Genomic DNA, 20346 nt, shown 5'->3' with positions numbered 1-20346 from the left:
CAGGAAAAGCAGGCGCGGGCCCCGCTGCTCCCACACACTCGTGCTCGGGGGGTAGGGCAGGCCTCTCCCGGCGACGGCGAGCCTGCCCGCTGCCCCAGGCCCCTTCCCTCTGCGGCGCCATCGCGCCCGAACGGCGGTCTCCGGCAAGGGCCGCGGGCCATCGCGGCGCTGCCAGCCCGTACCTCCGCGAAAGGCTTTATTTAACTGCGAATTCACCGCTGCCGAGCTCGCGCAAATCGCCTCCGTCCTGACCGAGATAAGCCGATTCCCGCAGCGGCCGCCGGGGCCGGGGCCTACCGAGAGAGCCCCGCTCGCCCGCCGCAGGGGGCCGCCCCGCCCCGCCCCAGTGCGCAGGCGCGGGACCGCCCCGCCGGGCGCGTCACTTCCGGTGGGACCGTTCCCTTCTCGTCCGGTGCGGCCCGGCCCGGCCCGGTCTGGTCCGGCCCAGCCCCAGCCAGGGCATGGAGAAGCTGCGGCGGGTGCTGACCGGGCAGGACGACGAGGAGCAGGGACTGACGGCTCAGGTACCGCCCGGCCGGGACCCCTTCTTCCTTCCCCCTCCCCGCACCGGCGGCTTGCTGGGGGCCGAAGGCTCCTCGCCACAGGCCCGCACCGGTGTCCGCGGCCTCAGGCGCCGCCGTGTTCCCCCCGCTCCCTCCCCGCCGTGTTCCCCCCGCTCCCTCCCCGCCGTGTTCCCCCCGCTCCCTCCCCGCCGTGTCCCCCCGCCCCGGCCGGTAAGCGGGAGGGACGGGGAGGCGGAGAAGAGAGGAGAGTTTGCTGCCTGCGCCGGAGGAGGAGGAGGTTTGTGGGCAGCAGGCCCTGCCCGGGAGTGAGAGTTTTGGCGAATTGTCGGTGCGCGGAGCAGCTCTTCGGTGTGTCGGTGGTTTGGGGTCCTTTGGTTTTGTTTTCCGCGTCCCGCTTCGGGTTAGCAGGGTCTCCTGGTCCTGCGCGGACTCTTCCTCCTGCGTGGCCCTGGTACTTGGTGATCAGTTAAACAACATCTAACTTGCTCCTCCGTTTCCTTATGCCCTTGAATTTGCAAAAGCAAAGAAGGACTTTCTCTAGACAGAGATCGTTTAGTGTGTATTGTGCTGAAGTTCCTTTTTTGCCCCATACTCCTCAAGTACAATTTAATTTTTCTGTTTCCTCCTCACTGTCTTTCTCATCGTCAGTTTTGGGTTTTGCTACTGCATTTGAATGCCATACATTAATAAGACTTAACTTCTAGGTTGCAGCAAACCTGGGCGTACTTCTAAAGAACCATTTATACCATCAGTTTCCTTTTAATTGGTGTGACTGCAGGTCAAAGTGCCCCACATCATGGAATATCTTGATACTGTGTGCTACAGGATGCTGGAGTGTGGTGGGGGAGTCTGGAACATAGAGCAGCCCAGATCTGAGCTGCAACTAATAAACCTTGGGGAACCAGCACAGCCTGAGTATAGTTGGTGTCTGTGGCATAATGTTAGTTCCAGCAGCTTACTGCTGATACGCTTTACTTGTCTTTCCACGGAGCTGCTGCTGGTCTTCAAGGTTTATGAACTTGGCCTCTGCCACAGTAAAGCAGCTAAATTGTATCCACACCGGACTGATTCTGGAAGCAGTGCAGCCCTTTCACACCAGAACTGGCTGCCAGCATTTGGGAGGGATGCTTCGCCTTCTGATCTTATTTCAAGATTATCAAAGAAATACTTACATTTCTCTTAATCTTAGTTCAGTTCCAAGGGAATTAATTAATCTGCCATCCCCAGGCACGTTTCACATGAGACACGTGACAGTGACACAGAGTTGTCCTTTACTTGACGCTGTGATGATTGTTTTAAGGCAGCAATCAATAGATAAATGCTTAAGTATTTCATGCTTTTATGTTTGAGGTGTATATCCTGAGAAGGAGAGAACTGAGCTACAAATGTGTTATTTGTTAAACGTCAGTAACTAAGCTATATATGATTGACTGTTGCATGTAAAGATGTTGTTATAGCCGGAGAAGACTTTAAATAGGAAAAGTCTGCCCATATTTAAAGCCTATCCTGTACATGGTAGAAGAAAACATATAAATATGTCTTTGGCATAGTGCAAAGGAGCTTCATGCTGAGAATATGAACCAGAAAGATCTTCTTTAAAGTAAATAAATACCCAGTGAAGAAAAACTCAAGTGTATAGGTCAGGCAATATCTCTGCTGTAGGCTTCTCTCAAAGTAGCAGTGTACTTCTAGAACACTGGAAATCGAGCCTCTTTTTAGTCAGGAAATTCATACGTGAGATTCACTAAAGCTATAGCTTTGCAGCTGGATGGTGTTGACTATTTTTAAAGTGTGTGCAATAGAGCAAAAAAGTATGTGTACCCATGCAGAGAAGAACATTTTTTAAGAGGTAAGGTTGTGAAAGAAAATATAAGGTTGTGCATTTTGTGTGTAAAATCTTCAACTGTTTTAAATGACCTTTCTGGAACTGAGTCATGTGCTTGGTTAAAAACAATTGCCCTCTCTTTGAAATAGCTGATAGTTGTGTAATAGCCATCATACGGTTCGTGTTCATAGAGGTCTCTGTATTCTGCTCCTTGATTTTTGCAGAAACATTACCATGAAGTCAGCAGTAATTCCTGTTAAGTAAAGTAGAAAAGTATATAGTAAGACAATTGTGTGATGATTCAATGAAGTCTTTCTGTACTTTCTAAACTCTTCATATGACCATTACTTTTTGCTGTAATTAGTTCAACAATTCTAAATATAAATTAAAAAAAAAGCATTAAAGGAATTTGTTACCAAAAAAAATCAATAATAAATTTTAAGTATACCAGTGTAACGATGTTGTCAGGGCAGCATTATGCTGTTTAGTTTTATCAACATCAAAACTAGTATATAATCAGTCTGACACATCGGCTTATTATCTGGCTGTCATTTCGTGATAGTTGTCGATTGACATGGTGTTTGATATATTGCTTAGGAGCTCAATTCTGTAAATATACTCAACATTTCTTTAAAATTGAGTTTTCTCCATTACTTGCATATTCTTAAATGTACTGTCAAGAAAAGATGCAATGGTTAACTTCTAGAATCTTTCTTAAGATCTGTAAAAGAAAGTGCTTCTATTTTTTTGTTGTTGTTGTTTGCCCACATGGAAAACTATTATAAGGTAATTAATGTATGAGAGGAGCCTAGCTAGATCTTCTAAACCACAAGAAATATTTTTGATCAAAGGCAGCCTTGCAGATTATCATTCATATGACTTACTGGGTGTCCATAGCAAGCTATTCAGTAGACAGCGTTATCAGTTGCTAGTTCCTTGCAACTTGTGTATTAGACCATTGAAAGACTGTTCCTTATGTTTCAGGAAGTCTGCCTTCCGGATTCCAGTTTCCACTTAGGGTTTCCTCTTGATTTCTGGATGTTTTCGTCATTTCTTTGATGTAATATTTTCTTGGAATATCCTGCGAATAAAAATCTTTTTTGCCCAGGAATTTGGCATTAAAGCTTAGAAACCCTTAGTTTTCTATAGCTATTTGTTGGTTTCTGTTTCTGTTTTCTTTCTATTGCTTAGAAACAAGCTGGTAGGCAGTATAGCAAGAAGGGTATGTTTTACAGGAACTCCCTTGCCGCCACCGCTGCACAGTTCTCCATATGAATCTTTCCCCAGATGTGGAATTTGCATGGCAATTTTTTCAGTCTTCTAAGTAAAAGCTTTCGCTAATGCAAATGTCATAGAGTGTAATGCCAGCAGCTCTTTTTATCTGAAATCTAGGATTAGCTGTTTGGCTGATGTCAGACAATAAAAAAAAGTCCTAATCACCCTTACGTTGTTTCCTGCTTTTGTTGCTTAGGCAGCTTAGATTTAATAACTTCTTCTTAGGGTTCTGGTTCATAGCCTCTGAGTGTAGGTGTAAGAAACTAAGCTGTTACTTCAGGGTGTCTCACAGCCCCTCTTTTAGAAATTACTGCTCCTGCAGCACATACAGCAGAATATGCAGGCACTGTGTCAGGTCCTCAACTTTTATAGATTGCAACCTGGCATTTTAGCACAAGCTGAAGTCTGTGGTTTAAGTAGTTGAACTATGTACCTGTTACTCAACTTTTGCAGCAAGGTGCTTCACTACAGGGGTGAAACAGACATCTCTGAAAGGTAACCAGTTCCAATGCTTCCATGAAACTTAAAAAGTATTAGGTATCAGGGACTAAGAAAATGCATTACCAGATATATCCCCAGTTTCAGGATTTTAAACATTGCATTAACTAGGTTCAGCTTGATAATACAGATGGTGATGGCATCAGGAATGGTTGGAGGATCAGCCTTCATTTTAATGCCAATTAATTCATTTAGTTTTATTATTACAGAGAATGCTATGTTGTGGTGCTCTGGCAGCCCTCATGCTACAGCTTATCTTCCTGCAGTTCATGTGCACATATTGTCAATCTAAGTTTTTAAAAATTAAATCCATAAGATGTATTAAACTAGTTTTAAAATCGTATTTTAAATCTTGTGGCGTTTTTTGTTCCGAGCCTCTGTCTGGTTCACTTATTTATGGTGTTAGTATTTTTTCCACCTAATAACTGTCCGGGGTTTAAATGAAGATAAAGCTATTTTCAAATTTCTGTGAAAAATGAAATTTCCTGTTGTTTCAGGAACACCACCAGATATTAAGACTAGAGGTAGAATAGCAGTTAAGTGGCAGCAATGTGCCTGATACACCTGAAGAAATGATTTACCTTCATCATTTCCCTGTTTTCTAGGCAGTCTGAAATGTGCATCTTGGGTGTACTGATAGTATTGGCCCATCCGCACTTCATTTCTGAGCAGGGGTGGAAAGGGTTTTTACTCTCTTCTTTTTTTTTCTCTCTCTTTTTTTTTTTTTTTGTGTGCTTGTGTGTGTACATGCGATTAGTTGCATGAATAGGTGTAACTAAAAGCATGATTCAAATGGGCATCTTCAGTTATGTCCTACCAGCTCTTCCTGCACTTCTTACATGTATACACATTCAGGTATATGATTATCAAATATGCTTTCAAATACTAAACCATCTTTCAGTTACTGTTTTTGTCTATTTCTTCAATGCAAACATAAGGATAAGGAGTTCGACCTAACAAGGTAAGCTGTCTTCTAACCTTTGGGAAGTTCTGTCTTAACTGCTGAACAGAGAGAAGGGGAAAGAAAATTCAGAACAATACTGTATTCCAACTTTGTGTCTGCTAAGACAGTATGCAAGTGTAAAAGATAATTTTTAGTATTCCACTGCCCCTTCTTAAGTAAATAATCAAATTAAATACTTTGAATAAATAAGGTAATTTTTTTATAAGTAGTCCAAGCTATTCCTTGTTAACAGATATTCAGATGCTGATTCATCACAGTGCATAAATGTGTTCTTCTATGTGGCCCTTTTTTTATTAAACTAGAGATGGATTCTTCATTTGTACAGATGTGAAATCATTCTAAGCAGTAACCAGATTTCATTCATTCACTTACCACTACCTGAAAGAGAAATTTCTCAAGAGAGTAGGAGAAACATCAAACTCATTGGTTGAGGAAGCCCTAACTTGTGTATTTGGTTAATAATACTTGATTGAAAATATCTGTAGACTAGGTAACAAGAGGACAAGTTTACTTGTGTCATCTAAATAAATAGGAAAGTTAGCTTTTTGTAGTCATCTGACATAAGCTGAAGCAACACTTCACTTAATAGACCGGTTTAGAATAGAAGTATCTTTAATTTTAGTGGCCTGGAGTAAGCTGAAATACATTGTTCTTACAGCATGGGTGGAGAAGGTGAGGTGAGTGTATCTAACAAGTCACTTCTGCTGAAAGGGGCTGTTCTTCTGCCAGCTATGTGGCCGGGCCTCTTTCCTTAGATCAGCCCTGCCACTTTGCTGACATCTTGCTGAGCTGATTTGGCTCATTAGTCCAGCACAGGACTAAGTCATCAGAGCAAGAGGAACACTGGTTCTGTTCCCGCTTGGTGAGCTCTGTCAGCTAGCTCAGCTCATTGAGGGGGTCTTGCAGGTTCTGGAGTCACACAGGAGACGCAGGAAGTAAAATGATGCCTTTCAGCAAGTTAGCTGTTGGATGAGACAAGCTCTGGTAATCTGCCTGCACCTTCACCCTGTAAGGAGTTGTAACTGAAGTGGAATCGTAATGCCTGCAGTGGATACTTGTACTAATATGTACAATGGATTCTGTCTAGTAACAGGAAAAGGTAGTAACGTCTATAGGAACGTGCAGTGCTGCACAAATAGGTATGTTGATCTGCAAATTGCTAGAAGGTCCATTCAGTCTTCTGCTTTGGTGCAACTGTGAGAATTTTCAATTGTAATTGTATGGTGAAAAGAAAGTCTGTTTGAAAGTGGAGCAGGATTGCTTGAGTGCCAGGATATACCTTCAGAAGTTTTGTCTTGTTTGTTTGTTCTGGAAATACGTTACCAGATTTCTAATATAATTCCTTAAACTGAAGCAATTAATATGCAAGCAGCTGTTAAGCAAGGTGAAATAATTGTTCCTGGCTAAAAAATTATTTTGTCTAAAATTAAAGACTGCAATAGTAAAGAAAAAAATGTCCTTTAGATTGTTCAAAACTGGGTTTGTAATATCTATCTTTTTTTTTTTCCCTCTCCTCCTATTAAGGTCCTTGATGCATCAACACTCAGCTTTGGTACTCGTGTCAGATGGTTTGCCATATGTTTTGTTGCTGGCGTTGTGTGTTCTATTCTTGTAAGTAAAGTTTGGTTGGTTTTTGGCTTATTTAGCTAGCTCTGCCTTTTTTTTTTTTTTTTAAACAGGCAACAATGCTGAATATAACCCGCATGCACAAATGCACAGCAAAATAAGCCAAACCTTGTTCATATTCATACTTTATATGTAATTCTGTGTTTGCTTTAACCTGTATCCTAAATTTGGTATCCATAAATCTAACTGGACATTAAATATATAATTAGCATGTAGGGGCTGTTCTGTAAATTACGATTTTTGACCATCTTTCTTCCATTCACAGCAAAGAGCATTTTTATTGTAGCCTAATAAAATTTCTTTCTGAAAGGTTTGAACACTGACAAAATATGCTATATTTTTTATTTAGATTTGTGACTGGTGTACTAGGAAAGAAATTTTGCTGTTGTTCACTGTGTACCCATCTTATTTTTATTCTCTCCAATAAGAGGGGGAAAGGAGGGGGAAGCTTGAAAGGTTTTTAAAGGCTGAAGAAACCACAAGTGTAACCTGTCACACTCACAAATCAATAGGTGATGACTGTGGTAGCATGTTGACAACTTTAAAAACCTGCTGCACTCCTACTGATCTTACAGCCAGCAAATCATTTGTTCATTCTTGAACTTGAGGTGTTGGCAGGAGGCTCAAGCCTGCAGTTGAAAGTTGAGATCTGTTAATGGATTTGGCCTATCAAAATCTGACACAGGTAACTTGCAGTACAAAGCAGTTCTTCATCTGTATGCAAAGTCCCAGAAGCAGCCGAAATAACAGTGGGGAAGTATCCAGACTGCTGGTTTTGTCTGTCTGTCTGGGGTTTTTTGTTTGTTTGTTTTTCCATGATGAAGTACGATGTTGGTTCTTCACAGAGCATGACTTCTGATGCGAGCTAGTCAGCAGCCTTTGGCTAATGTGTGTAGATGACATTTGCAGTTTTTGTGGAGACTATCAGGCAGATTGTCTTGACTCATAATGCATTCTGGTAGTAGGATGGAGAAACTTGTCCTGTGTGCATTAGTTTCTGGGTTCGGTAATAATTCCTGTCATTAATGTAATGAGGAACAACCTCTTGATTGTTTGAGGCATTTGCTTAGCGATGGCTCCTTGCTGGATTCTCCTGCACATGGAAGTTTCTGATTCTTTATCAAAACTTGCAGTTTGTTAAGAGACCCAGAGGTAAACCAGAACAATTGCTGGTCTTACCTATGAGAGGTCTTATTTAAGTGGTAATCAGCTCAATAAAGGAACTGGAGAGTAGTATTCTTCATATTGATATTTATGCCAAGTACAGTGACACAAACTCTGGCCAGATGCGTGTGTTGGAGAAGGGGCAAGTTCTACGGAGGGAGCTCAGAATTGGGTTGGAATATCCCTTTTTTAGGGTTGCTTAAGCATTATCTGCTTGACGGCCCCCCCCTTTTTTTTGCAAGTAATATTTAACCAGCATAATCACAGATTTTAGTACATACTGCGTTTGTGCTTTAACACCTATTTCTGGACAGGTTAAAATCACTCATTTTGCTTGTATTTTTTTGGTGTTTAATCTTTGTGCCTCTTCTTTATCACATGATGTGAAACTATGAAACAACAGATAAAAGGCTTTAGGATCTTAGTTTCCTAAAGTTTCCTTGAGTTATCTTGAGCTTGATAGATGAGAGTCAAAAGTCTGCTAGTATTTTTGTGGACCTTGTATGTTGGAGAGTTTGGAGGCAGCTCCCTAGCTAAGCTTTGCCACATGATGCTGAGAGCTGGCAACTCCACCACCTTCTGCTTCAGGTTATGGACCTTTTGGTAGAGTTATTGTGTTCTTGGCTAGCCAAAATTGCAGGTGGTGTTTTTTCTTTAATCCAGTCTTTGCGAAGTGTCCATAGGCTTTCCTTTACACTCTTCTCTTGCAGCTTTCAATGGTTGCTTGTGCTATGGTCTCTGCAAACTGACAGCACAGATCCCCACTGAAATTGCAATTGCATGGAATATAGTTGCTTTTTTTTTTTTTTTTTTTCTGGCAGGACATAGTGTCCGCATCGCACCTTAAAAAAAAAAAAAGAAAAAAAAAGTTAAAAAACCAAACTAAAAAACATATTTTGCTTCTAGTTTACGCTCCATTTTTTCCTGATCATCATAGGAACTGTGATCAGCAGAAGGCTTTGGATTTTCTTGTGTTTAGTGGAAATAAGAGATGTCTGGAAGTAAGAGTTCTAAAATATTTCTATTCAGTCTCAGTGCGTATCGAGATTGCAAGACCAGATGGTTCATTGGAGGAAAAAGGAGATGGTAGATATTAGTGTGGCTTTATGGCACTTTTTCCTTTGTGTGCAGAGGTGTACAGTGTGTAGTGGGGTATTGTCACAAAACTGAAAGTGTCATAAATAGAATATAAACAGTACAAATAAACAATATAAATAAACATTGCCTAGTTGTAAAAATATTGCAAAATATAGTCAATCAGTACATTATTTTGCCAGTAGGTGGCAACAGAAGTATGCTGAACATTGACTACTACAAATCTGAGAACTGTATACTCTGCTATGATACTCTTCATAGACTGAAAATAGATTTATAGACTATAAAATCTAAATAAATTGAATTAGTTAATTAAAAACATACAAATAACCTATTTTATAGGGAACGGCATTGCTGTGGCTTCCAAAGGGCATCAAACTTTTTGCACTGTTTTACACCCTGGGGAATATTGCTGCATTAGCCAGGTACGATTTCTTAATTATTGTTATTAGAAAAGTACCCTCCTTTTCATCTACATTTACATTTGCTTTTACTCTAAAATGCTGTCTATTTATGTTGTGTATAAACAACATTGTTTTTGTGTTGAAATGTTAATAACATAAAATCTTGTTTGTCGTACCGTTTTAAGATTAATAATTAGTGAATATCTGTTATTGACTTGTTATTCCGTCTTTGTGATGCCTTACGTGATTGTTTTGTAGACACATCACAACTGCTATCTGAAGTATAAATAACAAATTACTGGCTGAATGTTTTGTACTTTTTACAGCTAAGTCCTTCTGCCTGGTACAGAGGTACCTCAGCTTCAGGGGCAAACTGGTAGTCTGCCCACTGTGTGGATGCGTTGCTACTGGAAGGAGCTTCTTGCTTTTAACAGAGAGATCATCCTATTTCTAGGAAAACTGTCTGAAAAAGGAGAGGTTCAGGAAATCCTCATTTTGACTGTAAGGCCAGGCAGAATCTAAAAACTGTTCACAGTGTATTTTTAAACTCTGTGCTTGGTTCTTCGCAGTATTCCCCATAGTCTTAAAGATTTGCAGAAGGGACCTCCTAGGATCTAAAGCTCTTTTTTCACTGTTTGAAAGACATGTAAGAAACAGCTTCATGTCCATAAAGTATTTTCAGTTTCTGTTTGTCCTCCTTCTCTTACTATCTTAGCATAGTTAAAGTGTGGTCATGAGACTCAATACTCGTGGAGTCTGGTCTTGACTTCCATGGACTCTGACTTTAGTCAAGTCACTTAACAGATTAACAATGCCTTGACTCAAGAGTTAAAACTCAGGCAATGTGACATTAACATTTGAGAAATGGGATGGTGTGCTGCTTTTCCTCAACAAATTTGTTAGGGGACAAAAGTGTTTATACTGGAATTGAGTCTCATTTGTATAACTATTCCATCTTGTACTAAAACAAGACAACAAGTTAGTATTGGAGGAAGGCAAAACTGAATATTTCCCTTTCTCTCCCTTATTCCTTATTCTTTGTTGTTGGTTTTTTGGGTTTTTGGTTGGTTGGTTCGTTCTTTTACCTAGTATATTGGGTGTGTTTTCACTGCTTCAAATTAAATTAGCATTTTAGAAACTTGGTTCTAATCAAGTCTAATTGTCAGTGAACTAAGAGGAAAGCTTTTACAGACTGGTATTTCTTTTAGGAGAATTCTGAAAAACTTTAGTCTGGACTCCAACTAAAATGAGAAGAGGCCCCCTTCCCCTTCAGTAGTCCTTTTAGACAGAAACAATAGGCAACTGTGTTCTAAGACCAGTAGGAAATGACAATAAAGTCCCAACTTGACAAAGAGATTTAAACTTTTTCAGGCTTGTTTGCAAGTCTGTATTTAAATCAACTGCAGTTACCACTCTTACTAAATAGTCCTGTCTAGCCTGTTTTTTTACTATGATTTTCTAGCCACAAACATGAAAACAATGATACTTACTTGATTTTTCTCTGGGATGATGGGTATATCTTCTACAGAATGTGTTGTATATAAGAACTATCCTGTGTCAGTGGAGGACCTCTAGATTTTTTCCAGCCTTTCTGCTCCCTATGGATTCCCTCACATCTCTGGAGAAGCTCTTCTATTGTCTGTCCTTCAATGCTAATCAGGCTAGCATCAATGCATTTTTGCTTTCTGTGTTTTTTCTGCCTGTTTTATGTGGCCTGAACCTCCCTCATTTTTACCACCATATTTTCATCATCCCTGTCCTTCGACTAGCTAACTAATTTTTTATTCTAGTTCTTCAGGTCTCTTCTTTTCTTAATTTAATTTTATGGCCCAGCAGCCAAGATTAAAAAATACTAAGAAAAAGTTAGTTTGGATTGCAGTGAATTTAAAACATTTTTGTCTTTTGAATTGAGAAAACTTTTTTTTCCATTTAATATGGACTTTTGAGGTCTGTCTACACAACTTGAAGAAGAAAAACCAAGTGAAAAGAAGGAGCTATGTACACAAAGTTGCTGGTAGGGGAACATCTGGGTGTGGGAGATCATGGATTTAGTTTACTGCTTGGGGCATGGATTCCCATATTTCTTCTGTCTTAGAAGATGTGTGCTTCACCAGGCTTATGACTGGTTTCAAGGGGGAGCTCTACCAAACTCTTCCCTGCTCTTGATTATTTCATTTCATATAAATAAATATTAACTAGAATAGGAGTTAAACTAGGTTTCCTACTCTGTAGTAAAGCATTCAGACCACCACAAGGTTACAGGCATTCTCACTCTCTCACTAAATATTTTCTACAAAGCAGAATGGCTTCAATGACAGGGAAGGAAGAGACTTGTCTCAGAATATTTGAAGCCAGATAATTACTCCTACAGTTGTGAATTCTTGGTTCACATCTCATTTCTTTACAAGAACAGGTACAGCACAGCATTGCTGATGGTTTTCATTCTCCCTTCAAGACTAAGAGTAGAAGAAAGCAGGAGGATTTAGTACAAACTACTGAAATTTTTCCTTCTTTTTTTGCTTTCTGAGTTTGGGCAGAGTTAGAGCTTCCCTGTAATACTGATTGTAGCAACTTGCACGCTGCCTGGGTAAGAAGTTTATTCTTAAACAAATTTTGTACAGAATTTTGGTCTTTGTATTCTTTGAATTCTTTTTGCAAGTCAGTTCTTAGAACAGCCTCAACATGAAATTCACTAGACTTCAACTTGACAACCCTCTGCTATAAGTGGTAATGTTTTGGAAAGAATTTCATGACCACGGGTGACACAATACGTAAGCTGTTTCTGGGTCTAAATTCATGGAGCATTCACCTTTCATTCTGGTGGGTCTCTGTTGCTAAACACTGAAATGCCTTTTTTAAAGCCTTTGTACTCATCTAACTGTTGGAAAACTAATTACCTGTTGTCTTTTGCAAAGATTTACTTGAAAGTGATTTAACATTTGTTTTGTTTTTTCTCTCTTATTAGTACATGTTTCCTGATGGGGCCACTGAAGCAACTGAAAGCAATGTTTGAGCCAAAAAGATTAATAGCTACAGTTGTGATGCTGGTAAATACACTGTCTTTACTTCCTTTTGCTAAAAAGTTTTCCTTTAGCCTCAAAGCTAAATCTGAGGCTTTACTAAGGGAGGTTATTTCTTAGTCCAACTCTTCTTTGTACTGAGTAATAGTAGTCAAGCTGATAATCTTTATGATACACAGAGCTAATCTAACTCCTTTCTATGAGCTTGTGTTTTTGTTGCTTTTATGATTTTTTTTAATTAATCATTTGGATTAAAATGTTCTCTACTAAATATTTCTTACTAAATGCTAATATTAGGTTGATTGTTTTTAATTTGTTTTCTAAAACAATTTCTTCAAGAACCAGGCTAAAAAGAGACACTTCAGCTACTGTAAAAAGTCAATGGTCACCAAGTCTGGCAGTTGTTTGTTGGCTGCAGTTCTGTTTGTATAGCTTAGTGGTTCATCACTTTCAAAGCAATGGAGAAAATTAGTTTCTCTCCCCAGTCTGGAAGTTGTAATCTCATTTGAGTATCTCACATTTGCCCACATCTTTTGGAGAAGTGACTTGATCCTTTCTTGGACTCTGAGCTTTGTTAAAGACGTGACTTTTTGCCACCTCTTTCAAATCGTACCAGGTTACAAGTCCTAGGGAAGTTATGTTTCATAGGTTTTCAGTAAAAATGTCCAAGATTATCTCCAATTCTCTAGTGTCTGTTTGCTGAGCATGAGTTCTCCAACACTTTACAGCTGTGGGCTTTTTTTGGTCAAACTGAGGGCCTAAGCCAGACACTAAAACAGCCGGCCCAAAAATTATTCGCTCTGTTATCCTATCATCCACTGTGCTCAGACATGGTGACAAAAAAAACCCCACCCAACTTACTTTCACGGCTGTGGAAACAAGACATGTCAGAAAAGGAAGGAGAATAGAGAGTAGAAAAAACATCACAGACCGACCTACCTACCTACCTGTGCAGAGAAGCTACCAACAAGGTTAGGAAAAAACAGAATGAAAGATGTCATCTAATAGGAAATAGGAACATTGGATGAGAGCTAAGACTGTTCAGATGGAAAATTTCAGTAATACAGAGAAGAAATGGTAAAATTCTGAAGTTTAGAAAACTTTTTATGTATTTGACTGTTTTCTTCCCCATCCTAACACAAGCTAGAAGTGTAGGCAACCCAGGAGTCACAAATATGTTTGGAGAATTTCAAGAAAGTCTGTTATTTTTATTTCTTTCAATAAAACACCAACAATTTTTTTTTTTCAGTGAAAACTATTTTAGTTTAATTCCATTTTCTACGATGTGTAATGACAAATGGAGGGAGCCAGGTGAGATTTAGTGGAAAAGTTCAAAGTGTTGCTTGCACAAATGGTGTGATTAATTTGGCATAGGAAACCTGATCATTGTAATGTTCCATCAAAGCTGTCTAAGTAGCTTGAATAAATCTTCATGTGAGCTTTTTCACTGTGTATGAAGCAACTGCTCCCTAGTGGGCTCTTCATTACTGTGGGAAGATGAAAAAACATTGGCAGAAGAAGCAGAGCCTGTGTTTGCCAAATACCGTAATTGTGAATGGGTGTTTTTAATAATTGGATTTTCATGGTGATGCATGTACCTTTCTTGTCAGATGTTGATGTTATGAATACTAGATCCAAAATTATACTATGTACTGAAATAATAGAACAGCAGTTCCCAGACTACTTGGTTACTTTCAAGCAAGCTTTATCAGCTAAGCCCATCTCTTAATAGATGTGACATGTAAGACTACACAGACCTGGTTATACTCATCATGGTTCCTGAAGTTAGTTCCTGCCTCCTCTTTCTTCTACGGCTTGTCTCAGCCCTTCCGGCCATGGAGCACATCGCACTGTACTTTGGAAAACACCACTTTACCTGGAGTTCAGCATATAGTCACTATGTGACAGCCTTTGGCCCTGCTTGTTTCCTAAGTCAATTCTGAAAATGCTGATTACACATTGAAAACATGGAAAGAGATGCTGTTTTTGCTTTGTTGTGTATTTGAGTATTCATTCTTTTCTATTTTTGTCTTCCCTTTCATCTCTCCCCAGCTTTTCCTAGTATTGACTCTGTGTGCTGTATTCTGGGTAAGTGAGAATACTTTGTTCCTCTAAAGAGCAATCGAGCTTGGTTAGTTTATTAATTGTATTACAGCTTTAACATACAGTTCAATTGTAGAGGAAAGATGAGCTTGTGTGTGTGGTATTTGTGTTTTCAACTGCAGTTGAGCTTAGGTGGAGTGATGAGCCTGCTGGCTACAAAGCAAATGCATTCTTCCACCTGTGTGTGATGTAGATGAGAATACAAAATCTAGAGCATCAGGTTCAGTCTGCAGGCCTCTGGACTAAGAACTAAGAAAAGCGAGTTAAAATAAACTTTCATCTTAATGATGTGTACTTATGTCAGAGAATATGTAGTGATGTTTAGAAACCACAGGTACAGAATACTAAACTGATTAAGACAAAGGAAGAGAGACAGAGCAAGTACCTTCAGGCATCTCAATTGAAAAACTGGCTGTAGTTGTGTTCCATAGAAGTAAATATGTAGCTGAAGTGAACTTCTATATTTGCAGAAGTACAGTATTGTGAACGAAAGTGAAAGTGTTAGCATTGATGCTGTTAAGTGTTTTCAAAGCTAGAGAAGGTTTCCTTAGCAGGATGCTAATGGAGCGACAGATAAAGTAAATGGAAAGTTGTTAGAGTGGAAAGGAGTAGCAAATTAAGTTAAGACAAGGAAATTTAGGCATTGTCAGTTAACTAAATTTTTGGCTGAGCAGGCTGTTGCAATTGTTTGCAGTGTAGACTGGTGCAAAGTGAACTAACTTGCAATATTTTCTTTGGTTTTACTTAGTGGAACAAAAAAGGTTTGGCGTTGTTATTCTGCATATTGCAGTTCTTGGCAATGACCTGGTAAGGTTCTTAAAATTCATTTTAATTTCTCCTTACTCCTACACCCACATGATTATAAACCTATATATATATGCTTCACATAACATAAGCGTGCCCAAATGCTAGCCTCAATCTGTTTCTGTAAGCTAGGTTGTATAACTTCAGCAAAATCTATATGCAGTCGTCTTGCAAAAATGGTAATTTTAAGTATATTCTGCAATATGTGAACTTATTTGAGGCATTATGAAAGGAATCTATATGCAAAAAAATTGTCATGCCTTTTCTCTGTTGTGAAAGTAACTGTATATTCATATGCCCTGCTTTTGAGTTCTAACTAAATTTTCATTTTTGAAGTTGAAGAAACTAAATAACATTTTCATAGGGTGTGTCCTGCCACAAGAATATTCAGCAGCACTGGGTAAAGAGTGGATGGATGTGAGAGGGTAAATTCAGTGCAGCGGGTACTATGATGACCATCCAGATGTGCTCAAGGGCTATGTTTGGGAATGTGGGAGCACAGTTAGATGAGTTACTTGCAGCCTGGCAGAAGTTTTGGAAGTTACTGCTTTCTCCATGGAGATACAACTGAACATACTTAGTTTCCTTGTCCCAGGTACTAACTCCTAGCTCATCCAAGGTGACCACAATTCTTGTTTGAACTTGCCCTGAATACACACAGTCTATACTGAACTTGGATCTGAGGGCAAATAACCATTTGTTCAGGACAGGGACTGTTGGGCATTGTGCTGGGTCCAGATAAATGCTTGGTACTAGACAGAGGGAACATTGCTAACTCAGCCTGTGTTCTACATGTTTACAGCAGACAGCTTCACATTTGTTAAGTGTCCTAGAGCTTGATCAGGCTGGGCATGAGAACAAAACATAGCCTGGAGGCTTGTGAGAAGCAAGTTTCAGAGGATAATAGAATTATCAGCTGTTTGAGTGTCACAATTATGGCATATTATTCCTACTACAGCATATATCTGTATTTAGAGTTACATAAATAATATTAGATCTGTATTTGCATAGTAATGTATATTGTCTTTTAAACTGGAAAAAGTTGTCTATATCATCTTGGAAGAATACAGTTTTCCCAGAAATCTCCATTCCTTTTGAAACTGGTGATAGTAAATCTGCTTTTTTAAGTTTATGTACAATAGAAGTTACAAATGATATTTAAAAAAAAAAGAAAAAATGAAAAAACAAACCAGGAAATCCTTGGCAGTATGTTTAGTTCTTGTCCAAGCATGTCGTCTTTTCTCAGGTAAGCATTGAATTGAGCAGGTAATCTTAAAAGTTTTGTTACAACAGGTTGCTTTTATTAATGCTGGACTGAAGTGAAATAATTGGGTTCTAGAAGAGACGTGAACATTCTGTTGAATATACTCTTTTCCTCTCTTTTTCAGGTATAGTCTCTCATATATTCCTTTTGCAAGGTGAGTCTGCATAATTACTTCCATCTTAACAAAAGTCAGTTATCTTTATGCTAGGGAGGGGGGAAAAGAGTCCTTAAATTCAGTATGTGAAAAAACATGTCCTTCTTCCTTTTAATTTTTAGAAAATGACATAGCTGAACTCACAGTAATGCTTAAGATAAGCTTTAAATACAAGTAAAGTGCATAGTAGTTCACTTTGTTAAATTTCATTCTGGTTTTCATTTCTGAAAATAAATTGAATTTTTGTTTAAATTCTCTAGTGATTTAAAAATGCATTGATGCAATAGTGACTTTTCTAGTACTTACATTAAAAATAACTTATGGATCTGAGGCTTTAGTTAAAAGCAAAGAAACAAGCATAGTTTCAGCTGCTAAGTCTACTTCTGAATTCCTCCATCATTTTTAGGAGAGGCAAAGGCAGTGCTTCATGTTAATTTTCGTTTTGGCAAGCTTCTCTCTTTCTTTGCGCTCTTGTGTGTACAAAAGGGGAACGAAAGCTAGCCAAACGCATAGTGAAAACCACATGCAAGTAAACAAACAGAAAAATCTATTTTTTCTGTAATGTTTCACATAAAATCCAGATTGGTCTTTCAGCAGTGTGTTTTTAAAAAAATGAAGTGCTTCCATGTCTACTTAATGAGGTTTTCTGCAGTGAAAGTGGGGGGGGGGGGAATGAATACAAAGTATTGTCTATCGCTTTCATCTGATATCTTCTGTAGTGTTTCTGTAACTTTGCTGAAAGATCTGTACTATGGATTTTTATTTTTTTTTAAAGCTTCGGATTTGATGTAGGGAGGATTAAGCCATGTATGTATATATTTTTTAAAGATAGTAGTTGATAATTACAATGGATTAAACACTTTAACTGAACTCAGGCTTCAAATTGTCATCTTACTATTTTTGACATCTCAAGCTAACGCAGTCAAAAGTAGTATTCTGAATTCTTATAGTTCCTGTGGCCATGTGGCAATCTCAGTAGGGTCATTCCTTTTTTTTTTTTTTTTTTTTTCCCCTCCTCTCTTTTTTTTTTTTTTTTTAAATGTTCTGCTATGCACAGAAAACAAGTTGACCTGCTAGTCACTGGTCTTTTCTTCCCTACCAACAGTACTTCCAAGTTTTGGTCAGAAAAACATTAGGTTATATGCATCACTTAATTTCTTTCTTTTCATTTGTTTATTAGGTCGTATGAGCCAAAGAACTGAATTTTACACAGGCTGCTTTTAGTAATACAGTGATTACTTTAGGGATTATTATTTGTTTATGTGGAATGCTATCATAATTTTCTTGTACAGGCTGCCTTTCTTAGGGAAATAGTAATCTAAACCATGTTAAGTGCCAGAGAACAGGATTATGTAACTTGTTTAAAGTATACATTTGTCTTGATTTCAACAATATTTTCATTACTTGATTTCACTCTCTTGTTTACTCTTAACAACAATTTACTTGTTTGTGGGGTTGGGTGTTTTTTAAATAATGGTGGCTCTCCTGCTGGCATGGCAAAAACCCCACCCCAAACCTATGCAACAATAACAACAAAAAAACCCCAAACAACAAAAAACCCCATACATACAATGACCTTAAAGAGTCATGATAGTATTCTTCTTCATTTTTTCCAATTGACTAACAACAGCATACAAATTCCACTCCTTTAAGTTGTTACATTTTTGAGAAAATGAAAAATAAAGACGACTGAAGTGAGCGATGTAAGCAGAATAGTCAGAAACCAGTTTATTTATTGTCAGTTAAAGAAACGGACCCCTTCAGATCTTTCAAACGTTAAGGCTGAGCGAACCCTTCATCCTGCACTGTTAGTACATGCACTTTAAACCCTTCAGCCTGGGTGGTTTTTTCGGGCGACATGATGGTCTAACTCCAATGTGTCTTGGACTCTTTGCTGATTGTCTGGATTTGGCATGCTCCTCAGCCCTGCCCTTGCTGGCCAGCCTTTGCGAAATAAGGCTTTGACCTTTGCTAAGCCACCAAGTGTGCTGCAGAACAATTTTTAACACTATGTCTGCATTTTAGCATGTGCTTGAGTGTAAACAGTGTGGAAGACTTGGACAATATGGGCAGACCTGAGCTTCAGAATGGGCTTGAGCCTTTGCTTTAGCTGGTGCTGTAGATGTACTCAACATAACGATGGCTGTTAAGATGCCGTTTGATAAACTATTGATTTTTGTCTTTATGTAGTATTCTTAATTTTAAATACATAATGGTTGGTGTGTATGTAAAGAAAATAACAAATATCTTAATTGACTCTTTTCTTTTCTTTTTAAAGGGACGCTGTGATTAAATGCTTCTCGTCCTGTCTAGGGTAAATTAAAACCAGGAACCACTGTATGCTTTAAAAGCCAACTTTTATTCCTCTGTGAATTTTGTTCGGAAAACTATACTTTTCCACTCATGAAATACCCAGTAACAATTTAGTATTTTCCTTGCCTCTTGCATTTGGGGGATTAAATAATCTGTACTAGAAACAGTTTTTAAAATAAATTGGGTGAACTCTTTGTGTTTATCCTGGAACCTTTAGGCTTTTTTTAACAAAAAAGTACATTTAAATACTTTGTGCAGAGTAGTCTTAAAACTACATTGCATCCAGTAGCACAGTTTATTCCCCAGTGGAGGCAGGCCACTAAGGTCTGGGTAGTATGCATAAAGATTTCATTTACAGTTCTGTCTAAAATGCGCAATGTGCCATTTATGTTTGTATATTATTTACTGTATGCATTTCCAAAGACAGAGTTTTATAAACGTTGTAAAGATTTGGTAAGTTATAATTAACTGCTCCTTTGAAATGCCTATACATGTGCCTTATGGAAAAAGCTTAATGAGAATCTGTGAAAGGTCTTTTTATAGCTTGTTGGATTTTATTAAAAAGCTATATTTTAAATGATTTTTTTTTCTTTCCTACTTAAATACTTTTTACTAAAAGAACTTATGGCTAATGTATAAATGAGATTTGTGAAATAAATTAGTTTTAAAGGTGTCTAAACTACTTTTTATTTAGGAATCTGCTATACAGGGCTGAAAATTTCATCATTACACTTGAATAAATATGAAAATATATTAAAAAATGGGATATGTATATGACTATATCCAAATTTGGTTATTAGATTTGCAGAAGTGACTTTAAAGCTTCTTTGTGTTAGTATTCAGACAAACTGGTCATTCTGACTTAAACCGATAACAAATTGAAGTCTAATACTTTGCCTAGCTTCAATAAGATGTTCCCATTTCTAGTTTTTTGCAACTAAGAGTTACTCAGTTATTCAGGAGCAAAGTTAAATCCTTAACGTTTGATGGGTGATACTATGTTACAGGAGGTTCTTTTAGCATGCATGTGCTTGATTATCTGTGTTCTAAACCCCAGTTGTTTTGGATATTTTTTTTTTCCCCCCACTGATCCACAAATAGAAGAAGAGGGAATGGATTTGAAAAGATGTGAGCTGCAGTGTCAGGAAGGGGAAAAGCCTCTGTCTTGTAGTATTTGGGGTTCAGGCTGAAGAGACAAATTGCAGCACATTCCTGTTAAATCTCAGTGTGCGTTGCACAAAAGAGCAACACCTTTGGGGGAAGCTGGATAAAGGATGACTGCGTGGTTTTGCAGCTAAACTGCCAACCAAGCC

General features: G+C 38.5%; 1 protein-coding gene across 1 annotated transcript; it reads left to right on the top strand.

Moving 5' to 3' along the window:
• Positions 1-373: 373 nt before the first annotated feature.
• On the top strand, positions 374-19706 carry SFT2D1 (SFT2 domain containing 1). Its single transcript, XM_075036111.1, has 8 exons — positions 374-524; positions 6611-6697; positions 9314-9396; positions 12341-12422; positions 14448-14483; positions 15247-15305; positions 16691-16720; positions 18999-19706. Exons 1-8 carry the CDS (start codon positions 462-464, stop codon positions 19036-19038), a joined length of 480 nt encoding a protein of 159 aa, XP_074892212.1. The 5' UTR covers positions 374-461; the 3' UTR covers positions 19039-19706.
• The last annotated feature ends 640 nt before the right edge of the window (positions 19707-20346 follow it).

This window comes from Buteo buteo, chromosome 9 (genome assembly GCF_964188355.1).
Source record: "Buteo buteo chromosome 9, bButBut1.hap1.1, whole genome shotgun sequence".
Classification (NCBI taxonomy): Eukaryota; Metazoa; Chordata; class Aves; order Accipitriformes; family Accipitridae; genus Buteo; species Buteo buteo.
The sequence above is the reverse complement of the archived record's forward strand: the minus strand, read 5'-3'. Positions and strand labels throughout refer to the sequence as shown.